The 27,964-nt window shown below is 42.7% G+C and overlaps 1 protein-coding gene across 1 annotated transcript in view; it reads right to left on the bottom strand.

Annotated features, from left to right (window-relative positions):
- The window catches only part of arhgef39 (Rho guanine nucleotide exchange factor (GEF) 39), a 68,636-nt gene that overhangs the window by 3,532 nt on the left and 37,140 nt on the right, over positions 1–27,964 (bottom strand). The window contains exons 8-12 of the mRNA XM_039792454.1: positions 21,333–21,461; positions 15,180–15,409; positions 7,858–7,946; positions 5,837–5,945; positions 2,083–2,180 (exon numbers count right to left, since the gene is read on the bottom strand). Of these exons, the coding sequence (XP_039648388.1) occupies positions 2,083–2,180; positions 5,837–5,945; positions 7,858–7,946; positions 15,180–15,409; positions 21,333–21,461 (655 nt within the window). The remainder of the gene's footprint in view (positions 1–2,082; positions 2,181–5,836; positions 5,946–7,857; positions 7,947–15,179; positions 15,410–21,332; positions 21,462–27,964) is intronic.

Here is a 27,964-nt window from a genome sequence, read left to right as displayed (position 1 = left end):
ATGTGGTTGGATGCAATTAAAAGCTGAAGAAAAGTCAACAAACAGCTTTAACCACAATGGAGCCAAAATGTCAGACAGTTGTTCAATCGGATGAACAAACCAAAGAGAGACAAGCCTGGTTGTGTTTCTACAGAATCCCATCTCAGAACTAGAAAACCCAGAGAGGAAGATATTGTGAATTTGTGCAATTATACCACATCTCCCATCTCCATGGCCAAACCAGCTCATTTTTCTTGTTGCTGATTTATTTATTTGATCAGGACAATGCACATTAATCAACATTTCTGTAAATGCTCCAGTGTTAGGCAGTCGGCTAATTTTCAACTGTAGTCCTAATTGCAAGCGAAAACAGGAAGCATGGACGAGCTCCTGGGCAACGTGATGCCAGGACTCTCAGAGTGACTGCAAGTCTCTCTGGTAAACTTACTGGGTTAAGATGAGTTCTTTTATGGTGAATGAAAGGCTTGATCCCACCAAGTAGCTCATCCAATCAAATCGAAGTATTGACGGCAATGCTGCTGCCAGTTCTGCCATTGTTTACCTTTTTCTTCGTCTTCTAGTCCGTAGAAAGAGCAGCGTCGGTAGCCTTTCCTCATTAGCGCCACTTCTGTTCAGGAGAAGACTGCAACTAGTATCGCGAACACCAGCGCGGGTATAGATAGTTACGGCGATTCCATGACATCACATTTGCGTGCGCCAGCTGGGCTGTGGCCAGTATAATTTGAGCTTTATCAACTAGCTATAGCTATGCTAATGCGGTCAGCTTCTCAACTCCTTGATCATTACAGATTATAGTAACCTATAGTAACTAAAATAACAACGGCTCACCTTGAAAGACCACCACAAGAAAACATGTAGCTGATCAAACAGACGATGCATAATAGATGTGTTTCTGACTGCTGGTGTTAGCTAGCGAGCCATGTTTTCCCCAGAATATTGAACGATGGCGGACAGAACCACATCATAAAATGCAATCCAAACGCATATTATACAACAAACAAGACATTTTCTTGTGGCGGCCTTTCCAAAATGAGCAGAGGTAAAAGTGACGAGAGTACGTATGCTGGAAGCTCCAGGTTTCCACATCACATTGTGTGAGCTGCAAACTTTGCCATGATTGGCTCCAAACTAGTTGTGATGTCACAAAATCATCTCCTACGTCCAAATGTTAGACTCAGATTTAAGGCGAGCACATATAAACTTTCTTCCTTCAGCAGATCAGTGTCAAACTGTGCTCACCCATCCTCCTGACCGTAGGGCTGTGCAAGAAATACAATATTCAAACAGGATAATGATTTCAGTTCCTATGATCGCAAAAACAGAGTAATCGAGAACAATTATGTTGCACGTTACGGGGCGTTTCCGCTATATACACTCGGCCCTTCGCTGTAGGAGCGATTGTTGCCGCTCCTTCAGTATTTAAAAAGTGTCATGAAGTCGTAATTACACGGAGCTGTCTGCTCCATGAACTAAGGCAAAGTGATGGCAGAGTGACAAATATGGCAGAAACAGTAGCTTGAAAATAGTGCTATGGGCACTGAATATGATGAATTTACTGTTTATCAGATCCCAGGTAATACGTTACTGTTTAAAACCTTTTTTTCCAGGTAAGTGGGGATGCATACCGCTCAAAACCAACATGAAAATAACGTAATGTCCCCTCAGCAGTGTGTTTTGTTGCTAAACTGTCAAACTGTAAAATGAGCGGTGATGTTAAATCACCTGTTTCAGGTATTGTTCATATTTCGGCACAATGTTTATTAATGACAGTAGCAGTAGTGGTCATTGTGAGTGAAAATGTAATCTGAGATTGTAAAACGTGTTCTGTATCTGTTACAGCATGTGTGATATCTGTCCAGCCGAACAGACTGTTGGAAAAGACTTTCTGTGAGAGAAAGAACACTGGATTTATCCTGGAATGTAATTGTAAGATGCTTTCTAGGAACGATTGCAAATAATCCTCCTCCTCTAATCTTGATTATTATTTTTTTTTTTTTTCCATAATCGAGCAGCCTGCTGAAGTCTAAAGAAGAGAAGCTTTTGGTCAAAAAGGAACCAATAAAACTACTAAAATGATCCCACCTCTGCTCTGGAGCGTCACACTGCTTCATCCTCTTGGGGGCACTGCCCCCCCACTCAGCTGGAGGCTTCTGAGCATGCTCACTGGTCTCACCGCTCACCTGAAGAGAAGGGCAGAGGCACTTAGATGGAAACGGGCTTCTTAAAGCCTCTGAAAACTTGGATTTTAAACTGAACTATTTCTCTGCAGCAGGTTCAATCACAAGCAAAAACACAACCACAACTGTCATCCCCTTTAATTCAAATGTTGCTAAATCCTGATTAGTAGAGATGCACCGATTAGAACTTCCTAGGCCGATTCCGATTTTCTTTGAGTTTGACCTGCCGATACCGATTTTAGCCGATTCCGATTTCATTTTTTCTAACCACTTTACAACACACCCAAATATTTATTTTCTATCTTTTCTTAAATAGAACATTTTACATAGAACATTTTTTGAACAGATAAATGGATCACTATAAAATATAACTATATAAATTACTCCTGGTGTGGGAAATTCACACATCTAAAGAGCAATGTTAGAACCATTTCCTTCTTTTCACATCCAATAACCAACTTAATATAATAAATATAGCCTTGTAGTATAAAGATATTTCTCAAAACACACACGCAGGCCTGTTTGAACATCAACAGTAACGTTACCTGAAAACATAAACGTCACCACTCATTTTACACACAGTCTAGCAACAAACTAAACGCTGGGGGAAGATTACTACGTTTTTAATGTTGGTGTGGAGCGGTATATGCACCCCCACTAACCTGGAAAGCGTTTTAAACGGTAACGTTAATACAGCGGGTCGGAGGAATACAGTCTCTGTTTTTTTTTTTAACACAGCGTCTCTTGCAGCGTCAGAGGCAGAGGGACAGTCAGCGTTTGCTAACGTTAGCTTCTTGTCTCATCTGGGGTCTGATCAACAGCAAAAATTCATCAAAGTCAGTGTGCCCAACGCTATTTTCCAATAATCTGTAGCTGTCATATTTCACGGGACCCGCGGTTTTCATGTTCCACTTATTGAGAGAGAGAGAGAGAGAGCGGCTGAGATCAGAGCAGACTGCTCTGCAGAGCAGTGTATAATTACGACTTTATAATATTTCATGAACAGCTGATTGAGCGGCAGTGCACTGATCTTGCGCGATGTTAATCATGCGGCGCCCGAGTGCATTTGACCGGCATAAAATTGGCATAAGTCAGACTGACCGGCCGGTCACCGGTCATGACCGAGCATGTGAAAATCGTCCGATTCCGGTCACTGGCCGGTCAATCGGTGCATCTCTACTGATTAGTGCACGGAAATACATGACATCACCTTTTTTTTTTTGGGTAGGCCCCAACAGAGCCCTACCCACTTCCAACCAGTGAGAAGATCTCAAACTGAACACAGATACTGTACTTGAGTTAAAGAACCAAACTCAAAGCTTTGACAGAAAGCTTTCGTGTCACTCAGTATCAGAAAATCTTTCAAGCACCGCTGTGTTCAGATTGAGAAGGAATTGAACAGAACAGGCTGTTGTCATTATTGCCACTTTGGCCACCCGCCCACTTCTCTACACATTACATACTTATCATTCCAATATGCATCTTGCACACTACTATTCATTTTTGTACTTTACATCCCACTCCATGTGTACTTGTCTCGATATTATGTCTTATTTGTATTTTTGTATATTATGTTGATATGTGCCTATATGTATATTGTTGTATGTATTGTACAGTATGTGTCTATATTACTATTTGTCTAGGTTTACTACTACATTTGTACAGGGTTGTTCTATTTGTTGAATGTATATTGAGTTAACACCTAACAAAGTCAAATTCCTGAATTGTTGGGGCCAATAAACCTCATCATCGCTTTATCATAGTTATTATTTTTGCATTACTGCGCAGGCTCCAACTGAGCTTGAAGACGTAGATGTGACGTGAGCAACCTGTCTGAAAGCGTGAAGTCTTCTGGTAGCTGTGCCGAGAGAAATCTCAATCATTCCCAATCTTACAGAGACGGAGAGCGTAGGTATATGTAAGGAGATAACATAGGCACAGGCTAATTATTGCTAACTAAAATGCTAGTTAACATTAGTAATTAAACAGCTAATGTGAGTCCAAACTGCCTGTGAGCTTCTCCTGTACTATACGGTAATTCCTCTACTATGCGACAGTAAGTCTCGTGGTTATCAGGGCTCCAGACTAACTTTTTTCACTAGGAGCTCAGTGGCCCCCAACTGAAACTTTTAGGTGCACAACCAGAAAATTTAGGGGCACACAACGTAAATCAACATGCTAACCAAATATTCACATTTCTACTAATTTCCACTGTATTACTAATTTGCTGTTTCAAATTCAGTCACTTTTGAGGATGCAACATATAAGGTAAACTGACAGCCCCATTGCTGTCATGACATTAAAAAATAAATAATATATATATATATATATATATAGTTTATTATTTTATTTGTATATTATTTTTTAGCCTGTTTTATTTTCATCATGACCGTTTTTAATTGCTCTTTAATGTTTCATGTAAAGCACTTTGAATTGCCTTGTTGCTGAAAGCTGCTGTAGAAATAAAGTTGCCTTGCCTTACAACCTCAGTCAGTCACCAGGGCACAGAAACCACTGTTGTGCCTGGCTGCTCGTCTCCGAGGAAGTGTAACGTCAACAGCACCGCGACCGCTTTCGGCTCGCCATTAATATCCGAATATCATATCGCAGCAAACGCTGTCTGCGTGAAGTTATGAAAAACTGTAACCACATTTGAAACCACTTTATTTCCGTGACTCACTGTGACTTCAACAAAACTGCAGAGCCGACGTAGTTTGCATCGTCTGCAGCTCTGCGCGCGCGCGTGTGTGTGTGTGTGTCAGAGCTCTGCTTTCTGTCAATTTTCAAATTTACTGGTCGCACATGTGCGACTGGATGTAAAATTCAGTTGCACACTCTCACATTTTGGTCGCAAAATGCGACCATTTGGTCGCAGTCTGGAGCCCTGTGGTTATGACACAATCGTTAGCCTGTTTTTACAAAAAACGTCTGTTACGGAGCCATAACATGAGGTACAAGGTAATGGATCCTTTTATATGTTGTCGTGTTACTTTAGAAATAAACAATGGACAAATAGAGTCTTTAAACGCTTCAGATGTAAAGTTATTTGCTGTCAAAGTGGCGCCAAAATGAACAGGAGTTAATGGGATGCTAATGGGGGGTGAGTGCTTGTTAGCATCAAAATGGCGCCATAGGAGCTACGCTTGCCAGACGCTCGCTTACCCCCTTGGATCAGTGCAGCTTCATCTGGTGTACAAACAATGTTCAAGGCACATTGTTGGGACAGCAGTAGTTACATTTGATTCATTTGCAACATATGAAACAATAAAGTGGTTTAAAGAAACAAAAATATTTAACTGTGAGATATTGCATTAGGGATTAGTAATCAGAACAGACCCCCATCAAGGCAAGGCAGCTTTATTTGTGTAGCAAATTTCAGCAACAGGGCAATTCAAAGTGCTTTACATTAAACACTAAGGAGCAGTTAAAAACATAAAATATTAGAAAAAAGTTATAGTGCAGTGAACAATTATTTAAAGAAAGGCAGCATCAAAAAGAAAGGTCTTCAGGCTTGATTTAAAATTCAGGTCTGAGTCCATCACTACACCAGGATCACTCACTCACTCGTACATTATCGTATCGCGACCGTGGGTTCAATCATTCCCACCTGTGCTTTAGCCACCTGACAGTTCGAACTGAACCCCATGTGAGGAACTCACCATGTTCCTCTTCCTGCTGCCGGCTGCGTCGGCGGTCGCGGCCGGTCCGAGCGGTCTGCGGCACAACTCATCTCTTTGATGCACTACTGTCTGCTTAGACTGCAGCTTCCTGTACAAACAACACACGCTCAGTTAACAATGGATCGACTTCTTCTGTACAATTATACAATTCATAAAGACATACCTACAGCTAAGCCCTTTAAAGATATGTGGGATATGTAGCATAAAGAAAACGTCTTAAAACTACTACTTACACTATCCCAAATGTTTCAATGACACTCTGAACATGCTCATAAAGTTATTTTTAGAATGATTGTTTTGATCAGTTTATGTACAGTATATCACAATGTGGCAAATGTATGCAAAATGACCTTTAAAATAAACTGACATTCAGTGCCATGAAACTGAAAATGTCCACATGTGACTTGAGGACTTTTCTACAAACAATAACTTTAACCGTCCGAATAGTTCATAACCTCTTCTGGCTTTAACATGGAGCCCAGCATTTTGTAAAACAATGACAGAATTACATTTCCATTGAGAGTAAAAATGATAATATGGAAATGATCTCCAGCCATACACACTACATATATTACAACAGGATCTTATGAGGCCAGCCTGAGACAGCTGCAGATGAAAAGGAAAGGAAGAGTTAAACTGTCCTTAGCCTTCACTGCATCCCCTGGTGGTCAGCCGCTCACTTCCTGTCACCAAGCATTGATCTCCACACTAATTAAGTCCCTTGACTCGGACTTTAGTGTGTGTGTGTGTGTGTGTGTGTGTGTGTGTGTGTGTGTGTGTGTATGTATCAATGTGATTTTTTAACAAAAGGAAAATTTAAGTCAAGTACAAACTTCGTTAAAGTTACGTCTGCAGTCACCGACAATAAATAGCTGGTAGTTAAGGATGAGTGTGTGTGTGTGTGTGTGTGTAAACGGAATTCTGCCTGGAAATAATAGGACTTTACGCCAGAAAACACAAAATACATTTTTTATAATCATTGAGAACAACATTGGATAGATTCAGAGATGTCAGTGCAGGCAGTGTGTAGTCTCTGTTAAATCAATAATTTAGCTTACACACACACACACACACACACACAACACCACACGCCCCACACACAGACCTCCCAGTGGTGTGAGTGCTGCTGACCCTTGGTCCTCTTAGCCTGTCCTCTCCCCAGTATTCCACCACAGATAATTACACTCCCTGGAGTTTACCCCCCCCTCCAAACACACACAAACTTCTGCTGGCTGCTCCCAGCTCTTTGACAGCTTCCCCTCTCCCCGCTCTGACAAAGTAATAAACTAATTAGCCTGGCCGGGCACGCCAGAGTCGGGCCCTTCAGCACAGCTGCCCCCCCCCCCCACACACACACACAGTGGGGCTGACCCAGACTCTGCTCCGGGGACCCGGGGCCGGGCCCCTTCCTGAGCTCTGGCTGATCAATGAGAGACAGACAGCCGGAAGTCCAGGATCAGCCGCTGTCAAACTTGGTCTTTCCCTACTGAGAGTTAGGACAACCAACCCACTGGCCACACACGCCATGCCTTTCAAAACACACACACACACACACACACACACACACACACACACACACACACACACACACACACAGTGTGTCTGTCTGTGTATATGTGTGTTAGGGCTGCAGGATATTTTGTTTCACCATCTATATCGTGATGTGCGCCAGTGCGATAGTCACATTGCAGGACTTTTTTGCTGCTTGAAAGAAAAGTTCTCCTTTTACATGATAGTTAGCGGCCGACCCTTCCCCTTTAAGACAGGCGGCCACGTGGGCAGCGTGTGTATGTGACGTAACAGTACTCCGACGGGTTTGTTATGGGAAGCGAGGCTCTCTGTGTGTAGAGAAGCACCGTAAGAGGCAGCCACGGGTAGTGAAGCTACAGTCGTCAGTGTTTAATGTTCACTGCAAGGAAGGAAAAAAATCACCTGATTGATATATGGTATGTATGTATGTGTGTGTCTGTGTGTGTGCATGCGTGCGTGCGTGCATGTACCCGACAGCGGAGCTCAGGCTCTGGTACCAGTCATTGAGCTCCTCCTGGTTGCAGGACATCAGCAGGAGTTTGGCCTTGGGGAAGGTTAGCTGGAGGGAGAGGAGAGGAGTTAGAATGTGTGTTGGCAGTACGGGTGTGTAACGTATGAGCCGTTCTGATGCCTGCTATGGCCCTGTCACACTGACATTAGCAGCTAAAACACAGGCTTCCTTCTTCATTTCAAGGCGAATTCCTTCGGCAATAAACGCTTTTTAGACTTTAGACTCGCTGGACTTTTTAAGCTGTGCCATGCAACATCATCATGGAACAGGTCGAATACCTTCTAGCGGAGATGCTCTCAAGAAATGAACTAGAGTCCAAGTCAAGTCTCAGGTCTCTGGTGGTTATAATGACCACCTGCTGCGTTCCATCCAGGCTGCTCAGAACACTGCATAACTATATAGAAGGAAGTTAAAGCACCGCAGCCAGCGGGATATGAGTGATTACGTAAATCGACTACCACAAGTTTGGCAGACAAACAAACGCTCACTCATCTTTTCATATCATCTAGTGAACCGACAATCAGAGTTAACCTGCATAGCTCTTAGCTAAAGCAAGACGCAAGCTAACATTAGACTGCCAATGCTGAGCTCAACACGTTAGCTAACCTACCAGGGGGCATTTTCAGGTGACGTATAAAACGAGATGTGGTTGATACCACATATTTAGCATATTCAGTGCTTCTTTTGTTTGGGCCTTGTTGTCTGAAGTTTTTAAAGCCAAAGCTTCTGCCGGTGGGGTCGACATGTCTGCTGTCCTCTCTCGCAGCAGATCCGTTACATATTTTGGAGGTCCGAGTCGAGTCTGAAGTCAAGTGTGTGTGCTACTTAAGTGCGACTCGAGTCCGAGTCTCAAACTGGAGTCCCCATCTCTGTCTTGTAGTGTGTGCTTTGTAGGACTACTGACCTCATCAGTTATTTTCTTAATGTTAAAGCCTCTTTAAGTAGGATTGGGCATCGAGAACCGGTTCCAAGTTGGAATCATTTAAAAAATAAAATCACGATTCCAATGGAATCCTTTCTTTATTGGAATCGTTGTGAATCTGATCATCGATTCCAAATTTAACACCTGCAAGTTTTGGTTTCCGTAGCGACCACCATACTTCCAGGCGCTTGTTGTGTTGCAGCCACGGAGCGCAGTTAGCGGTAGGGTTGGGCGGTAATACGGTATACCGCGGGGTCTTAAAAATAACAACGGTATCAGTTTCATAAAAAAAATGCAATGCACTTATACAGGAGACAAGGATTAAATATTAAATATAATTGATGTAATTATGTGTGGTTGTCATCACGTGACAGTGTGGAGGAGAAAGTTTTTCTCTAAGTTGTTATGTTATTATTGTTTCAGTATTAATGTTTGGTATTCAGTTTCTGAACGGTGCACAAGCCGACAGTTTGGTGACGCCGTCTGAGCCGTAGGTCATCATTTTTAATTAGTCATGGTAGTACCGTATATCGCGGTAAAATAGGGAGGAGGCTTGACGGTATCAAAATTTGGATACCGTCCAACCCTAGTTAGCGGCGCTCTAGTGTGGCTTTATTTTACTCTGAAAAAGCCCGGTAATACTGTAAATCACCATTGAATAAAAAATAAAATGTTCCTCTTATGTGTGAAATAAGCATGTGACCCGTTTCAACTCCATCCTTTCGAAGAATCTGAATGGAAAATCTATAAGAACCGGAATAGAAAGGAAGGAATTGGAATCCGAGTTGGTCAAATCAAAACAATGCCCCACCCTATCTGTAAGTGTATGCTAACAAGACCGACAGAAAAGTGACTCAAGACACCCTCAAGACATAGTGTGACTTTATTAGCCAGATATGACAAATACTGATTTCAGCTGTTTATTTTGAGGATTAATCCAAATTGTGGCAATGTCAAACTTTGCCAGGACAAATTATAGTTTTCGGGGATATTTTGTCATTCTTCAGGGCCAGCACCGTGATGTGAAAGATGCATTCCAGGCATGGGAACCATAACACACTGTAAATCTATCAGCTTTATTTCAGAAGGTGGACCATCTGGTAGTCTCTCTACAGTACAGCGGGGCTGAAACTGCAGGAACACTGTAAAAACAGTAGAGGGCACAACAAAACAAGCAAAAAGCTCTCCTTCCTGCCAGCTCGTCCTGCTGCTCTACAAAGGCCTTCAGCGCCATTAAAACCACTGAAATGTGGAGAAAACAGAGCACGCAGGTAAAGTAACAGGAGGTGTCACACGGACAGGGAACACAACACTGTGTCCTACAGGCAGCTGTGACAGGCTCCTCCTTCTCTGAGTCAACAGCAATTATCAACTCTCCCGGTCACACGGCTAAAGCCAGCCATAATTGTACTGGTCAAACAAAGCAAAAGGAGTTGGGGAGGCCAAACAAAAGGGGCTTTTAGAGCGGCGTAATTACAGTGGGAACGCTATTCCAGGGGATCAGAATTAGGCCTCCGCCATATTAAATGACCTTTCCCATTTACCTGCGGCTGCAGCCACTGCGCAGGCAGCTAGCTTGCTGAGAAGTGACATATCGATTATTTCAATGTGTGTTTGGACAGAACCTTACACTGGTACAGAGGAGTGTAAAGCTCATCGCACGTAATGGTGTTTTTACACAACGGGGAGTGTGTCTCATTATACATAAAATAGATTAAGATTTCAAATGTACCATCATCAAAAGTATTATCTAATTACAGAGTTCAGCGAGTGGGGCCGAACTGAGTGCCGCATGATATTAGGCCCTCGCCGCTTGGGGGACGGCGGTTGATTTATGCACAAATAGATTCCACTTCTATTGCAATGCGGTAATTAGGGATTTGTCAGGAAATCTGACCCTCTTAGGTAGAAATTACTTTGTATAATAAGAACGGCGGAGCACAGAGCCTCATCGCTGCACATAATTTGGCTTGATTATTTATACATCAAAGAGAATGTGTCAGGGATGTGGGAAAATATTCAAGCAGCGAGGGGATATTAGCAGGAGGAAGACTGCCGACGGAGAGCGGGAGAGAAGGAGGACGGTGGACCGATGGAGGGAGAGGAGAAGACGGGAGATGAAGAGAAAAACCACAAATAAAAGCCAGCTCTCTACAAACGTGAACAAGAAAAAAAAAAAAACACACACACACACCGGAAATTTTAATAAAAGCTATTCCTTACTTTGCATATAGATTGCCATGGCATTTACAGCTGTCAAATTTAATTTGGCTTTAATTCTTCATGGCCCTGGATGAGGAGGGCCCTGGAGTGCTGACAGCCCTTTTCCTGGAGCTCAGGTAGGGGCCCGGGATCAATAATGTGTCCTTATGAGAAATTACGTGTAATGCTATTGAGTATGCATTTGGGCCTCGGTGGGATAAGAGGCTAATGAAATGCCATTTCTGCCATTAGATAACGCGCCGCGCGCTGGCGGAGAGCAACGACAGGCTTGAGGAAGATGTATTTACTGGAGGGCCGGAAGAGATGGATCTGCAGCCTAATCTGATCCAGCAACTCAGAGAGTCTGTTACACACACTCCCACGCACACACACGCGCACAAAGACACAAAAACACACTATCATGCATGCACTTACACACACACACTCACTCATTCCCTCAAACACTCACTCACTCAAACACACACTTATGCACGCAGTCGCACACACACAAAAACACATTATCATGCACACACACACACACTCACTCAAACTCATTCAAAAACACACACGGATTACCTGAATTCACCCTCTGATCTGTGTTTGTGCTACACTCACAACATATATACAGTCAGTATTTTACACTGACTGTTAATAAAATCTCTTTAATATTAATAATAATAATACATTTAATTTACGGGCGCCTTTCATAGCACTCAAGGACACCTTACAGTTAAAACAAAAAAAAATTGAGATAGAAAATGAAAAGAAAGCGATATGTGGATGAACTGGATGGAGAGTGGAGTTATGTGGGCTAGGCCTTTTCGGAATAGGTGCATTTTAAGGGAGGTCTTTGTTTCTACTGAAAGCCCTGGTCCTAACGGCTGATTCCATCTGCACCAACACCTATCTATCTATACTAAGCTCTCACTAATATCATTTTTAGGCCTGGGTGTCAAATCACAACACCTTCAAGTAAAGGTACGGTGTACTACTGAATGCTGTCAAGTATCAACACTGGCATTAAATGTCTGCTCAGAGGGTGAACTTTTTATTTTTATTTTTAAGGGCTCAAGAAAACAAAACTGCTCTTAAACGCGACTGACGGCCACAATAATATTCTGTTTTCATGATCCCTTCTACCTACTTATTGTTTGAATCATTCAGTGTCCCAACTCACCATATCCCAACACGTTTAAAAATCAGAGCTGACACAAGCAGTTCAGCAATTATTGGGTCGAAAAAAAAAATGTCATAATTTGTAAATGACAACAGTTGTGTACGCACATACAGCAAATACTCATCTTCTCAAATGGGTACTCTGTTTTTAGAGAAAGTAAAGGGAATGGCTTTAGGTTTTGGACAAACCAAGACGTCCCTAGATGGACATTTTTCACTTTTTGACATTTGATAGACTAAATGCTTACAAAAATAAATAGACTGCAGGTGAACAGTCATAAAGTGCAGCCTATTTGAAATGACTCTTAGTTACTCTGACCAACAGCTAAAAGGGAAGAAACATCAAACATTTACTGGGTCCTAGGTTATTCAATGTGGTACGTTGCAGTGTTATTAGATCACCGACTGTGTGCGACTGCTGCTGTGTGAACCCAGCTTTAACATTTGGGAGCAGACGCAGAGTCGTCAGGCTCTGCATCGCATTAGCGGCGCAACATAGCTCTATCTGCTGAAATGAATATTGATAGCGTGCAGCGCTTGGCACTAAAGACTCGCAGCAGAAAGGCTTTGAGTACTCACTCAATGACGCGCGACTCCTTCCTTTGAATGTTTCATGACAGCACCTACATCATTTAGACACTATTTGTCAGCGAGCAGCTGTGCGGAGCGCTGAGAGACGGATCAGACTGAGAGAAGAAACACGTTCAAAGTCCAACTTTTGGGCTACTTCAACGAGGGGTTGGAGCGATTAGGGAGAACACAGGTCTTCCCTGACGAGCACAACTAAATGCCATTTCCGTTCAGTGAGGCTGGAAGTCATTCAGGGAACCTCAGCGTGGCGGATTACACAACAGCAAGCCTCGCGGCCAGAAGTAAGACAAATCAAAAGTGGAAATGAAATAATGCCTCTGCTAAGGACGCACTCATGTGTACACACAAATCAATGAACAGATGTCTCGCCACCTGCTGCCCGACAAACACACAGAGCATATTCAACTTTTCACAGTTTCTCTACAGTCAGACAACAAACTTCAAACCCTGCGTCGACCGCTGGAGAACACCGTGATATGTACGAGACGCAAAACTACCACAAAAGGGACGCCAAATGACCACAGAGACCCAAAACAACCCCAAAGAAAACACAAATGACCACAGAGACCCAAAACTACCCCAAAGAAAACACAAATGACCACAGAGACCCAAAACAACCCCAAAGAAAACACAAATGACCACAGAGACCCAAAACTACCCCAAAGAAAACACAAATGACCACAGAGACCCAAAACAACCCCAAAGAAAACACAAATGACCACAGAGACCCAAAACTACCCCAAAGAAAACACAAATGACCACAGAGACCCAAAACAACCCCAAAGAAAACACAAATGACCACAGAGACCCAAAACTACCCCAAAGAAAACACAAATGACCACAGAGACCCAAAACTACCCCAAAGAAAACACAAATGACCACAGAGACCCAAAACAACCTCAAAGAAAACAAATGACCAGAGATCCAAAACAACCTCAAAGAAAACACAAATGACCACAGAGACCCAAAACAACCCCAAAGAAAACAAATGACCAGAGATCCAAAACAACCCCAAAGAAAACACAAATGACCACAGAGACCCAAAACAACCTCAAAGAAAACACAAATGACCACAGAGACCCAAAACAACCTCAAAGAAAACACAAATGACCACAGAGAAACACAACACGACTACAAAGAGATGCAAAACCCCACAAAGTGACAAAATGTTTGGGGAAAATGCTTTTTTATTTTTATTAAAAAATGTTTTTTAAATGTCTTGAGAAAGGAGGCCTAAACCACCCCCCCGCCAAGTATGTGCACCTAAGTCTTCCACAAACCGAGGGAAAACACTGAAGTTAACTTGCGATTAATCGCAAACTAATGGCATTTTATTTTTCTGTTCTGATTGCACTTTAAAAAATATGTGTTTTTAAAAAAGTTTTTAATGCTCAAGTGGTGTTTGAGTACATGCAGACAACTTTAGTCTTGAGGAGAGGGCCATCTGGAAGGGCTTTGAACTCAACTTGCCACTCAAAAGACTCCTTTCTTTCTCCATTTCTGCTCAAGGAGCTTTATTTCTGCTAGCCTTCCACTCCCGTTTATTATTGTATTGTATTTAGTATTATAAAACCCACTACAGACTGCCCATGCAGTGCAGCTGTGCAGAGGAGGGGGAGAGAGAGGCGCTGTTAAGTGTTTAACCCATGATCTGTGGACTGTGTGCATATGAATGACACTACAGTAGAAATATATTTATAATAAGTTGCTGAGAGGGCCTGAAAAGACGCTAAATCTAGCGAGAAAGTGGCCAAGTTACTGCTGCAGCTTCCTGATCTCCCAAACTAGGGAGCCAAATCACGTGCTGGCGTTAATTGCACGTTAAAAAAATGAGTGCCATTAAAAGGAATTTGCGTGAGCGTTAATTATGACAACCCTGGTACATATAGTATGCTTTGTATCATGTGCTATCAGTATAATAATCTGAAAAAGGGCTTTGGCACTGGTACCGTCTGCTTGCCCTTTCTGTTCATTAGTTTGTCATGGAAAATCTATAATAAAACTAATTATAAAAACAAAAAAACACCAACATATCCTCATGCTAGGAGATTTTACTGATGGTTTTCTGGTTGTAGTATACACTACATAGCTCTACTGTAATACAATACATACATGGCACATGTACTGAAAGTTATTGGTGACTGGAATAGAAAGAGATGCAGGACAAAACACAGTCCCCATTCTATGTAAAAAAATTGATTATAGTTTAGATGATGCTAAGATGAAAATTGAATGCAATAAATTGAATGTTCCCTGCTGTTTTTGTTCTTATAAGTCTGTTAGTAATCTAATATTTTCTCCCCTTCTTTCCACTGCGAATTGAGCTGAACACTGTCTAAGCCAATTTCCCAGAAGCTCCCTGATCCCTGACCGGAGTAGTCAGTACTCACGCTGAGCAGGCCTCCCTGGCTCCGGGTGTGGCCAAACACCTTCTCCACGGTGCAGTCCTGCAGGGGGTAGGCGCGCTGGCCCGAAAACCTGTCTCCGCTGGACAGCCGCAGTGGGCCGCAGCGCTTGGCCTGCAGCAGCATGTCGGAGAAGAGGAAGAACATCTTGGGCTGAACGTCTGCACCTTTGGGAGGAACCACCTTCAGCCAGCCCTCCCGGATGTACCATCGCCCTACGCACACGCACACACACGCACAGATGTGTGAGATCAGTCATCTCACACTACACACACACTACAGCTGGAAGTCCATACACAACACTGTACATAACTGGACAGAACAAAGGCATGTTTCAGTTTCACTTCTCTTACACGGTGTCTCCTGAGCAGTTTGTTACAGGAATGCTATTTACATTTCCCAGACCATCCCAAATCCAAACTGTTCTGCTGATTAGGGCTGCACAATTAATCGCAATTTTATCGATATCGCAATATGGATTAGTGCGATATCCAAATCGCAGAGGGGCGCAATATTTGTAAGGCAAAATATGTGTAAAACCATTCTAAAATAAAGTATTGTGGTGCTGCAGAGATGTCCCGGCCTACAAATCGTATCCTACACACTAAAGAAAAATTCTTTGTTTGGTACAGATCCTGCCCTTTTTTTTAAATTATATTGAATGAACAATGAAAATGAGAATAATGACAAAAATGATCATTCCCTCCAGTATCGTGAATCATATCGCAATCGCAATATCAGCCAACATAATCACAGTTAGATATTTTCCTCGTATCGTGCGGCCCTACTGCTGATCCCTGATCAGGGTCAAACAGTCCGGTGGGATAACCCTTTGGTTGGTCTCTATTTTTTTATCTGGATCTGGGTTGGATTAGTAAGAGTTAACAGCTATATTCATTTTTTTCTCTCCCCAGGCTCGTTTTTATTAGCAAAGAGAAATGTGCATGTAATTCTGGTAACATTAGCAGGCTTCTCATTTTTTAACCATTGCACATAACCAGGGACTAATGAACGCTGTAGCTGGTTGACGTTAATCCCATAATGGCTGCTTTTCAATCCCAACGAACGATTCATTTGCAGATTCCCATTCGATACGGTGAAAAGAAAAAAAAAAAAACGGCAGCTCCTCTGGAGGAAAAGATCCAGCTTGTTGTGTCGTGTTTGTGCGTTAGTATGTTGGAGTGAATCCTCCATGTCCTGATTTGTAAAATGCCATCATGCTGCTCATCTTATTTCCATGCTTTAGCCACAGGTTGTCAACATTAGAGATCTTAGTTTTAGGTATTTATTTTTTTTAATTGAAGGTACTTGCAAATGTCAAAAGCTGAACCGGATTGAAATTCGATAAGGGATTTGGAAGGATTCCGATTCAATAAATGGATTAAATACTGAATTTGGATTCAAACAAACACTACTGAATCGCAAACCTACATACCACGCATTCAGATTGAGCACCAATGCAGGTTAACCAACGTCACAGTGTGTGTAATACGAGCGTAATCAAATTGCAGAACTGCAGATAATAAAAACAATGGGAGTAACTCAGCCATGGTGAATTGAAAAGTGAATCTGAAGACAGACTCAGTAGGAGGTAGGCCTGTGAGGAAAGCTCTCATCTCTTTCACCGTGATTGACAGCAGCATGATGATAGCTAATAAGCAAGAGGCTGACATTTGGATAGATAAGATGAGAATTCAGCCCGGGTCCAGGCTGCTTTGGTAATTGGCCCAGCCAGTAGCCTGTGATTGCAGCTAGCCTGAGTGGCCGGAGCTGTGCCTCTGGGGCTCAGAGAGGACTTTTCCAGCTACAGACAAGCCCACTGAGATTAAGTGGCGGGGCCAGGCAGGGGTCAAATTGCTTTTAAAATGCCAATGGGTCTCAAACGGAACAGTCGAGGAACACGCTGCGACTCTCTCAGGTGTTGTGTGGAGATTGGAGCTGTGGTTGTGATCGTTTCATTAAATATTAAAAAATAAAAATGAAACCCCACTTGAGGCTTACACAACCCTGTAAAGACACAGAGCAAGCAGTCATTTGAATGTGTTGTTACAACAACCACGGTCAGATCTGTCATGTCAACACTTCAGGACAAGTGTAGTGGAAATGTCCTCATGAACCAGATCCCCTGCACCCTCAGCTCTCGCTCTTAGTGGGCATTCATACCAAGAAAAGTCACCCGGTGGTTTGCAACAGGGTTGTGCAGCAGGGTGGGGGTGGGGTCTATGAAACGGACCATTTTCTGTGACGTCCTGTTGTGTTATTTACCCCCCCCAACAAAGCACATGTAGACTTTATATCTCACAATTACTGTTTTTTCGTCAGATCGTTTATAGAGTTTGACGTTTCTGAGTGCACTTGAAGGCAGCTTTATTTCACAGGAGAGAGAGAGAATAGAGACGAACAAGACATAGCGAGTGCTTTGTTGTTGCAGGTAAAAATTAAGCTGTTCCACAAACTCCCGGGCTGTTTAGCTCTTGTGTTTGGTGTTTTAAATCTTTCTTGTGGCAGCGATAGAGGCAGTGATGTTTCCTGTTACTCTGATCTCCGTTATATGACTGGCCACCGCAGCTTGACGCTGGGTTGCGTTTCTCCAAAAGTCGAGTCTGTCTCAACTCTTCGTCGTAGGCCCGCTGTGTTATTTTGAGTGCCCCCCCTGCGGCAACCCGCAGAATGAATGGAAAGACCTGCGTTTTTGCCGGGCCGTCGAACGGCCAACGCAGACTGTCTGAACGCGGCCTTATGTAGCAGACATGTTACAGGACAGGCCGATTCTCGGTTACAAATGCGTTTCCTGGCCTTATAACTGCAGAGAAAGGACGACTCATTAAGTTGAATGTAATGAGTTTAGGAGGTTTTAAGGTATGACAGGTGGAGGACTCCAATGGGACGCCTGCGTCGCTCTGTTTGACAAGTGACATTTGCAGGTACATTTACATGCTGCAGCTGAGCAGCTAATCAGCTATCCAGCATGCAACCTGACATTAGCAATGTACTTTATCCCAGTGAATGATTGTTTAGGGCAACGAGCTAAGATGCAGGACAAGATGTGTGCTCATGTTTGTTAAGTTAGATAAGGAGGACTCTTTAGGAAACACGAAAGCCAATGTGGTTGCTGTTTAAAGTCTTCAAGACGAGATATGTACTGTATGCTGCAGCATACACACATTGCAGTTGGCTTTGACTAAACACATACTGTAGCATCATTCATGCATGGGCAGTAATGTGTGACACGTTTGCTCAAGTATCAGAAACTGATGCTTTCCAGTCAGTCAGACAGGTGCAGTGATTCTGCAGACATGCTGGGATCTCCCTCAGCTCCGTCACACTTCAAACTCCGTCTGACCAGGAAGTGTGTGCGCTAAAGGTCTTCACCTTCACAGCCAGTCCTGTGCTTTCACTTTACAGTGGTACTTAATGCAATGGGGAATGGGCAAGTGGCTTAATGCCAGACAGCCACCATCTGTTGAAACAATAAAGAACAAGAAGGACTTCATGTTTGAAGAATGAATTAAACCTAAATCCAGTGCTCCTTGTTTCCCTAACCTTTAAAGTTGTAGCAGATGCCCCCTAATAGACAAAGGTGAGGAGTCCGAGAGGGTGGAGATGCTCTGTGCGGACCCCCTGCCTACATCGGACCAGCCACAGTGCTTTGAGGCAGCAGCAGGTTCAAAGAGCAGGAAGTGCCAAGCACTCCTCTCCGTGTCCAGGCCTTTCAGCTCCCCTTGTCAAAGAGCACCTCTGCTCTACTACAAAGTCTGCTGGGCTGGACCAGGTGGGGCAGCAAATAAAGACTGATCTACAAAGAGCCCCGTTTCCCCTGATGTGTCCGAGGCCAGAGGGCTACCATAGGCAGAGGGCAACTGCTGCGGCACAATGAGCCTCAGGTTGGCGAGTCAACTGGCTTCTTTCACTTTGTTTACTTAGAATTTGTAAGATATTGATGATTTTTTACATGTCATTAAGCTGACACCTTTATCCAAAGCGACTTAGTACTACTATACTATACTGTACTATACTACTAACTTAGTATAGAGAAATAAATCAGACTACAGCTTCAACAACTGATTGATTTTTCCCATCATCCATAAATCCATCTATTGTAGGGCTGTAAAGATGAACTGATGCATATCTGAGAAAAACAGACTCAAAATCCACTCACATCATTTGGCATATGTATGTATGTATGTGTGTGTGTGTGTGTCTTTTTTTTTTTTTTTTTTTAAACATACTTTAAGAAATCGTCTACGAAATGTGGGCCTGGCATCTTTACATTGCATTTGCAGTCAGGAAAATAGGATGCAATATCATAAATGATGCAGTTGGCAACCCACACCTTGTTACAGTTATTTAAGAAAGTGACGTGCATGCATTGCAGTGATGTATCTGCCTGGTTTTTGTATCTAGAAATGTATGGAATCGGCCGACAGGGAGATATATACACACTCTTAGATCTGATTATCTGATTCATTGCTTTTTTCTATGTGTTGTCAGAAGAACATTGTAAAACAGACCCAATCAAATTTCCCAGAGCCCAAGATGATGCCTCCAAAATGCTTGTTTAGTCTGATCTATAGTCTACAAACACAATTAAAAAAATATATATATATATAAATAATAAATCAGGGGAAAGCAGCAAATGCTCCTATTGGAGAAGCTGGAACCAGAGAACGGTTGGTGTTTTTACTTGATGAATGACTGAAAGGATTATTCATTGGGCAAAATTGCTGTCAGCTAATTTTCTGTGGATGAATTGATAAACTGTCTAAATGTTTCGGCACTAAAAAGGAGACAACAAAACAAGCATATTTGATGGATCTGTTTAGGAGCATTTTCAATACGACATTCAATCATGCCTGTTTGTTTTAAACGTTAACGCTTAATTTAATGAGGTAGTCTGATTGACCTTAAGACACCTGAGGGGGAAAAAAACAGACAAATTCGTAATACAATTAGAGTCAGGAACATAAAGGGACAGAATTGGAGGAAAAAAAACAACAATGTGAAGCAAGATTGAAAATGTGAGACATCTTTGTTTTAAATTGAAGGAAGAGGCAGGACGGCCTCCCAGGGAAACAGGCTGCCTGTCTGCTGTATGTATCGATGTCCCATTGATTCAGCCTTTGTGTCTCACAATCGCCCCCCCCCCCCTGCCACCACTCATCTCCTACAGAGCTACTTAATATGTTTGAGGGGCTCCGGCGCTTCTCATCTGTAAAAGGCAGAGCGCTTTTCTTTTACCCACATTAGAGGTGGTGTTGGTGGGGGAGGAAGGAGAACGGGTCGGCGTGGGGTTGCGGGGCGGGGTGCTGCTGCTGCTCTGAAGTCTGCCTGGTGGGACCGGAGCTTTATTAGCTGGAAAGGAAGCCGGCGGAGTTGCGAGGGCCTGAGAACTTGGATGAGAGGAAGCTTTTGAAACTTCCCACATCGGCATTAGAGAGATGAGCTGCTATTCAGCGCTCGCGCCCAGCCTACACCAACACATCCGGAAACACACACACACACACACACACACACACACAGAGAGAAAAAAAGCCTGCATATCCAAGCAAAACACACACACACACACACACACACACACACACACACACACACACACACACACACACACACACACACACACACACACACACACACACACACACACACACACACACACACACACTTTGGCTTCCTTTTTATCTGCTGGTCCACAAGATGAGGCTGGGCTCTAATTGGTCCTGGGGGAGATTGGCAGGGCGAGTGGAGCAACGAGGAGGCCAGACAAACAACAGGAGGGGGAGTGGCAGGAAGAAAAAAAAGGGCCACCGCTCCACAAGTATAGAACCACAATGGAAGAGGGGAACAAACGAGTGAGAGGGAAGGCAGGATGAAGGGGAAACCAGTTAGCAATGCCCCATTAATATAGTGTGAGGTTTCCTGCAGAAAGTCCAACGAATTCCATTGATTAAAGCAATCCATGTCTCCGTACTTAACTCATTTCCCTTTTAGTTTATCTATACAGCTCTTTCCCCCCCCCGCCATCCACCCCAACGTGTCCCAAAGGACACGGAGCAATAGATGCAGAAAGAGATGGAGAGGACCTGGTTCCTGGTGGGGGGGGGGGGGGATGAAAAGGAATATGTGATCAGAGGCACTAACCTGCGGCCGACACCTTCGTCTTTCGCCCTTTCAGCAGTTTCTGCACCCGGCAAAGCTGCAGGTGGTTCTCATGGCACCGGGCGTTGTCCTGGATACGCTGGGAGACGTCACACACTGCACTCACCGCCCCTTTAAGGAAACACAAACATTTGTTTTACCGTACATGTAAGGACATTCCCAGATGAAATCCTTCCTGAGTAATAATAGAATATCTCTGGGTTAGGGCTGGGTACTGCTCCAACATTTTCAATACCAATTAAGCAATTAAAGTGAAACAATGCAGTGTCTGGAATATGAGATTCTGTCACTTCTCTAATGTGTGTGTATGGGGATTCACTCAACCTATCAGCGCGCAGCTCATCTAAATATTCATGAGCATACCATATTTGGAAGAAAAGCTCTGGTTACAAATAGGGCCAAAACACAGGGATGCATAAGGGCCAATAAAATATCAACCAGACCATTTTCAGCCCAACCAATGTTACATACCCCATTAGGAGACATTAAGGAACAGTGTGAAATACCCTATATAATCATTCTATCACCCCTTTAATTTTCAAAAAACACCATATTTTTGTTGTACTGCACATTGCTGCAGCTCCTCTTTTCACCCTGTGTTCAGGTCTCTGTTTTAGCTACAGAGTGAGACATCTCACTTCTGTAAGATCTCTGTTGGCAGTTGCACATGCCCAGTACCTAGGTAAGGATTACATGAGCTAGCTAGCTGTTTCTCCAACTTCGGCCTGTACAAAGCAGGATTAGCCGGGAGACTTCTTCTAATCGAGGGAGCACTTCCAACTTTGTGTGGCATACCTGCAGAACAGGGACATGCAAGTAGTTCTTTTGTAGATCATGGTGAACTAGTGTGTGTTGTAGCAGTGTTTTGCCATTGAGAACGAGCTAGCATGCTACGGTTAGCCACCTCGTCTTGAATAGTGACGTAGAAAGCCGTGCAGATTTTGACCAGCTCACCCGGAGACTGAAGGCAGGAAACATTCAGAAACCGTATCTCACTCAGAACAGCGTGGATGGAACATGGAAGTTTGTATGCGTGTGGAAGCACCAGAGACACAAAATAACACCCCAATCCCAGAAAAAGTTATTTTTCATAATATGGGAACTGAAGTACCTTGATTTGTCAGATATTTTATAAATAATCGCAATATTTACAATATCGCGGACAAACTGAAAACGATGTAAGATGTAATTATCATATTTTTTTATTTTATATATATATATTTTTTTTACATACTAACAAATGTGAGCGAATGTGGTAATACACCAAAGTCAAATGCTACACAGGTACAGCGACAAGGACCACTGAAGCAGTTGGAATCTTTTTTAGGGGCACACTCAGCATCGCAGCCTGACATTGCTTGATTTCATCTGCGAGCTCTTGCAGAGAACTTAGCTGTGCAAATTAAAATCTCCAAACAGTCCTGATTGGGCCTGATGGGCTGCTGAGTGGCTCAGGCTGGGCTGTGTGCTGGCTTTGAATATGTGTTTAGGGACGTCTAAGCACCGCCATATTAATTAGAGGGATGCTAGTCTCCACCACAGCGGCCCTTGTAGCCCATCATCCATTGCCCTTTTGCAAATCAGCTGAGCTGTCAGTCTGTAATTGCATGAAAAAAACAGCAGCCAACCCAACAACAGGCACAGATCATTTGGTTAAATCAACTATTCCCACGACATCAAATCATCATCACCTCAGCTCCTGTACAACACCGTGCTGGATGGATGGATGGATGGATGGATGCAAGGATGGATGGATGGATGCAAGAATGGATGCATGGATAAATGGATGGATGGATGGATGCATGCATTGATGCATGGATAGATGGATTGATGCAAGAATGGATGGATGGATGAATGGGTGGATGGATGCATTGATAGATGGATGATGGATGGATGGATGCATGGATGAATGCATGCATGGGTAGGTGGATGGATGGATGGGTGGTGCACACGCATACATACACACACGTTCAGAATACTGTCTGATCCGATTATATTTCCTTAAAAGTTGATTAAATATGCATCTGAAACCTTGAAATAACTGCTGTAGCCTTTTTAATCCGACACGTTTATATTAGGTTGCTAAGCCTAAATAATTGATATGAGATTATAGACCAGGTAGATTGATACCCACCTAGGTAGATAAAACACATTGTTTTCCAATCCTTAATGTAATTTTACAGTAAACAGACTAGCGGCCTCCAGCCTCTCCCCCTCGTGAACTTACGTGCCGCATGCATGTCACAGCGTCAGCCATTCACCTTAGGCTCAGAGTAGTGTTGTTTTCGTCAACGAAAATCATGACGAAATATCGTAGTTAACGAACCTTTATCACGTGACGAAAACGAGACGAGGCGCAACGTGAATGCTGGTCATGTGACGATGACTATAATTAAATGTATAATGCAATATTGTTGACGAATAAAAACGAGACTCAATGTGGTTTACAAAAACTATGCTAAAATGTCTCTTCATTTTCGTTGAATGAGACGAGACAAAATGTTATAACGTTATTTTGTCTCGTTTAGTCTCGTTATTATAATTATTTTGCAGTATTTCTGTTCCCTGTGTCTCACTTCAGGGGCTGCATCAGGTCACACTCGGGTCGCACTATGCAGGCGACGTTACTTCCTCAGGCCCGTTTTTTTATTTAGAAGATGCAGCGGTGAGAGTGAGAAGAGCGTAAACGACAACAAACTAAATGAAGTCTGACACAGAGAAAGCTGGGACCGTGGTAGGCCAGCTGGAGTTCCTCTTTGGGAGAAAAAGAAGAAACGGCATTTGGAAAAAACTTTCATTACATAGAAGTGGAAAAGAAAACGGAACTTGTTGTGGAAAAAGATAGGGAGAAATGTTGCCACAAAATCACAGGAAAAGACACCACGAACCTTAAGAGACATCTCAAGCCATTCCATAAGGAAATTGAGGTAAGTCAAGACATTAACGTAACGTTACTTTCTATTTTAGAAAGCTAATGCCAACTCATGAGGCTGTGGAGCTGAAAACGACTGAGACAAAGGTGTGTGTGTGTCTGTGTGTGTGTGTGTCTGTGTGTGTGAGAGAGAGAGAGTGTGTGGGTTCTTATTTCCTACCTGACTGACTCCATGGGCTAGATTTATCAAGCCGTTTGCGCCTGTTTCCAGGCGCTAATTGGTCGCAAAGACGGACGTAACCGATGCGGCATATTTACAAACAGGGCGCACTTGGGTAGAATCGCAGATTGTCTGCCACATGAGCGAGAAGAGACAAGTTGCGCTTTCAATATGTGTTCGTGGGAGGGTCGTGGGGAAAGTGGGAGTTCCACCCAAAAAGGTGGGAGGATAAGCGCAAAGTGCGCCTAATTATATATTCCGTGGTATTTACAAAGACTGTCAGTAAGAGCGCCTCTTATTCTGCGGGGAAATTCTCCGCCTCTTAAAAGCAGGTCTAAACCAGCCGCCAGCCGAGTTTCCTCGTAGACCTTTTATGCCGCTGGTGAAATGGCAACAGTAATTTGAGCAAGACGAAGACATAGGCGAGGCGCAAAATATTTTTAACAGAAGAATCACACTTTGTTCCGAGTACGAACAATCATCATTTAGCGTTACAGATCAAGCAGACATGCAATATTAGAGTTACTGGAAGAAATCAAAGATGAAATTGAATCTCCCACTCAGCGTTCACGTCCCATTCCAGCAGTTGTTAAACTCCTCGCTATATTACATATATTGGCATCAGGATCATTTCAAACAGTCATAGCATCAGCAGAGGGAATATCGCAGTCTGCACTCAGCCATATCATAGCACCAGTACCGCTTTGCTACAGCGCAATTTACGGTATAGTGGGCGGAGAAAGGCTCTGATTGCCTGATGGGTGTCAGGGTTGATAAATACTACGCAAACTGTGGAAGCATAGCGTGCGCTATTACCGAACTCGCATAAACGGACGCAGCGCAAACTGCGCTAGTGTTAGTAAATCTAGCCCCATGTGTACTAAGCATCCCTTTTTGGCCAACATTTTACTAGGTACTTCTACTATATTGACTGGATTAAATAGAATTGCATTAATAAATAGAGACTAAAATACAGTTCTCGTCGACTAAAACTAGACTAAATGTCATCAGTTTCCGTCGACTAAAACTAGACGAAAATAGTCATGGATAATTCTGACAAAAATGAGACTAAAATGCTCAGACTTTTAGTCGACTGAAAATTGACTAGACTAAAAAGAGTATGAACGTGACTAAAACTAATAAAAACTAAAACGACAGGTTGACGCAACAACTAGACTAAAACTAAAATCAATACAGGCCGCCAAAAACAACACTAGCTCAGAGCCAGGCTTACGTTAGTAGAACGTTGGTAGTAGCAAAGATCCTCTATTGTAGCACGCTGGTTGCGGCTTCCCGTGGGATTACCTGTACTGATAAACCGTAAAAATACCGCGGCCACGCCGCTGTGAAAGCTCCCCGTGCATCATTTACACAGTCTGGTTGTTACCCCTCTCTGTGGCAGTGTGTCCGCTTGGGCTGATGTACACTCACCTAAATGATTATTAGAACACCCTACTAATACCGTGTTTTACCCCGTTTCGCCTTCAGAACTGCCTTAATTCTTCGTGGCATTGATTCAACAAGGTGCTGGAAGCATTCTTTAGAAATGTTGGCCCATATTGATAGGATAGCATCTTGCAGTTGATGGAGATTTGTGGGATGCACATCCAGGGCACGAATCTCCCGTTCCACCATATCCCAAAGATGTTCCACTGGGTTGAGATCTGGTGATTGTGGGGGCCATTTTAGTACAGTGAACTCATTGTCATGTTCAAGAAACCAATTTGAAACGATTTGAGCTTTGTGACATGGTGCATTATCCTGCTGCAAGTAGCCATCAGAGGATGGGTACATGGTGGTCATAAAGGGATGGACATGGTCAGAAACAATGCTCAGGTAGGCTGTGGCATCTAAATGATGCCCAATTGGTACTAAGATGCCTAAAATGTGCCAAGAAAATATCCCCCACACCATTACAGGGGTGTAATGGTGTGGGGGATATTTTAATCTCACCACCACCACCAGCCTGCAGCCTGCCCAGTGGTAACAAGGCATGACGGATCCATGTTCTCATTCTGTTTACGCCAAATTCTGACTCTACCATCTGAATATATATATATATATATATATATATATATATATATATTTTATATATATAAGAAAGCTCCTTCACTTGTTTTAACAACAATAACAGACTGATTAAAAGAGAAAGAGGACGCCCGGATAGCTCAGTTGGTAAATATAGAGGTTCGACTCCGACCTGCTGCCCTTTCCTACATGTCATTTTCACGACATTTTGGTCGCATTTGCGACTCTAGAGCCCTGTAGAACTTCCAGAATTGCAGCCATGGCTGAAACCATTAATACCAACAGTCCAGAGATGGAAAGAAACAACGCATGAAGTTTCAGAAATGGAGAGAATAACATACAGAATCAGAAATGAAGAGTATGAAAGACGCTGGGCTAAATGGATACAACATAAAGCCAACAACTAAACTAGGAAAGTACGAGGAATTTAGATCGATAAAGTAATGTAAAGAAGAACAGAGGCTGGGCCGGATTGGGAAAGAAAAACATCACTCGACATGCATAGTTCAACGCACCTGAGAGGAGAAAACCTGCACACACACACACACACACACACACACACACACACACACACACACACACACACACACACACACACACACACACACAAAAAAAAAAAAAAAAAAAAAAAAAAAAAAAAAAAAAAAAAAAAAAAAAAAACACACACACACACACACACAAATTATGATTAACAATGGATTTAAATTTTATACCAATTATTGTTATGTAAAAGATTTATATTCTTATATATTTATTTTTATATATTTATTCATGCACTTCCTTCCCTTTCCTTAGTGTTTTTGGTAGATTAACTGATAAATGAATGAACTAAGTTATTGTGTTTTAAGTTAAGGTATGGTGTGTGCTAACTTTTTACACACAAATCAACTCCCATGTTTCTTAGGTAAAAGTTTGGGAGTGTATGTATGTACATATGTGTATACATAGATATTTATAGATGTATGTTTAGAAGTGGATAGGTGTGTGTAGAGCGTATGTGTATATGCATATACATTAGGGCTCTGTATTGGCAAGAATCTGGCGATACGATACGTATCCCGATACATGGTTCATGATTCAATATATTTCAATACTGTGCGTCAGGCGATATACTGGGATTTGTTTTAAAGTATAATTTTAGAAAAACTAATATTTAAAAAAAGACATGATGTTCTTAAAAGTCAAAGAAGTTTACTTTAGGTAAACAATTCAGTACACAGAAAATCAAACTGCCAATTTGGGATTGTGGTTCCCAGGTTCTTAGTGAGCTAATGTTTATATGCTAAAGTAGGCCAAAGTTCAGCCATAGCTATGTTGTTAGCTTCTAGCATAAAGTCAGGCCCTGCTAGGCACTGCTAGGCAAGGACACTAGTGGTGTGTCTCAGCATAGCCATCTAGCAGTAGAGGGTTTAAACACAACATAAACAGGAACCACTGTCTTACATGAATATTTTTGCACGTAAACTAAAAAACAAAACAAAAATGGATTGTGTT

The sequence above is a fragment of the Perca fluviatilis genome, chromosome 23 (assembly GCF_010015445.1).
Source record: "Perca fluviatilis chromosome 23, GENO_Pfluv_1.0, whole genome shotgun sequence".
Lineage (NCBI taxonomy): Eukaryota > Metazoa > Chordata > Actinopteri > Perciformes > Percidae > Perca > Perca fluviatilis.
The sequence above is the reverse complement of the archived record's forward strand: the minus strand, read 5'-3'. Positions and strand labels throughout refer to the sequence as shown.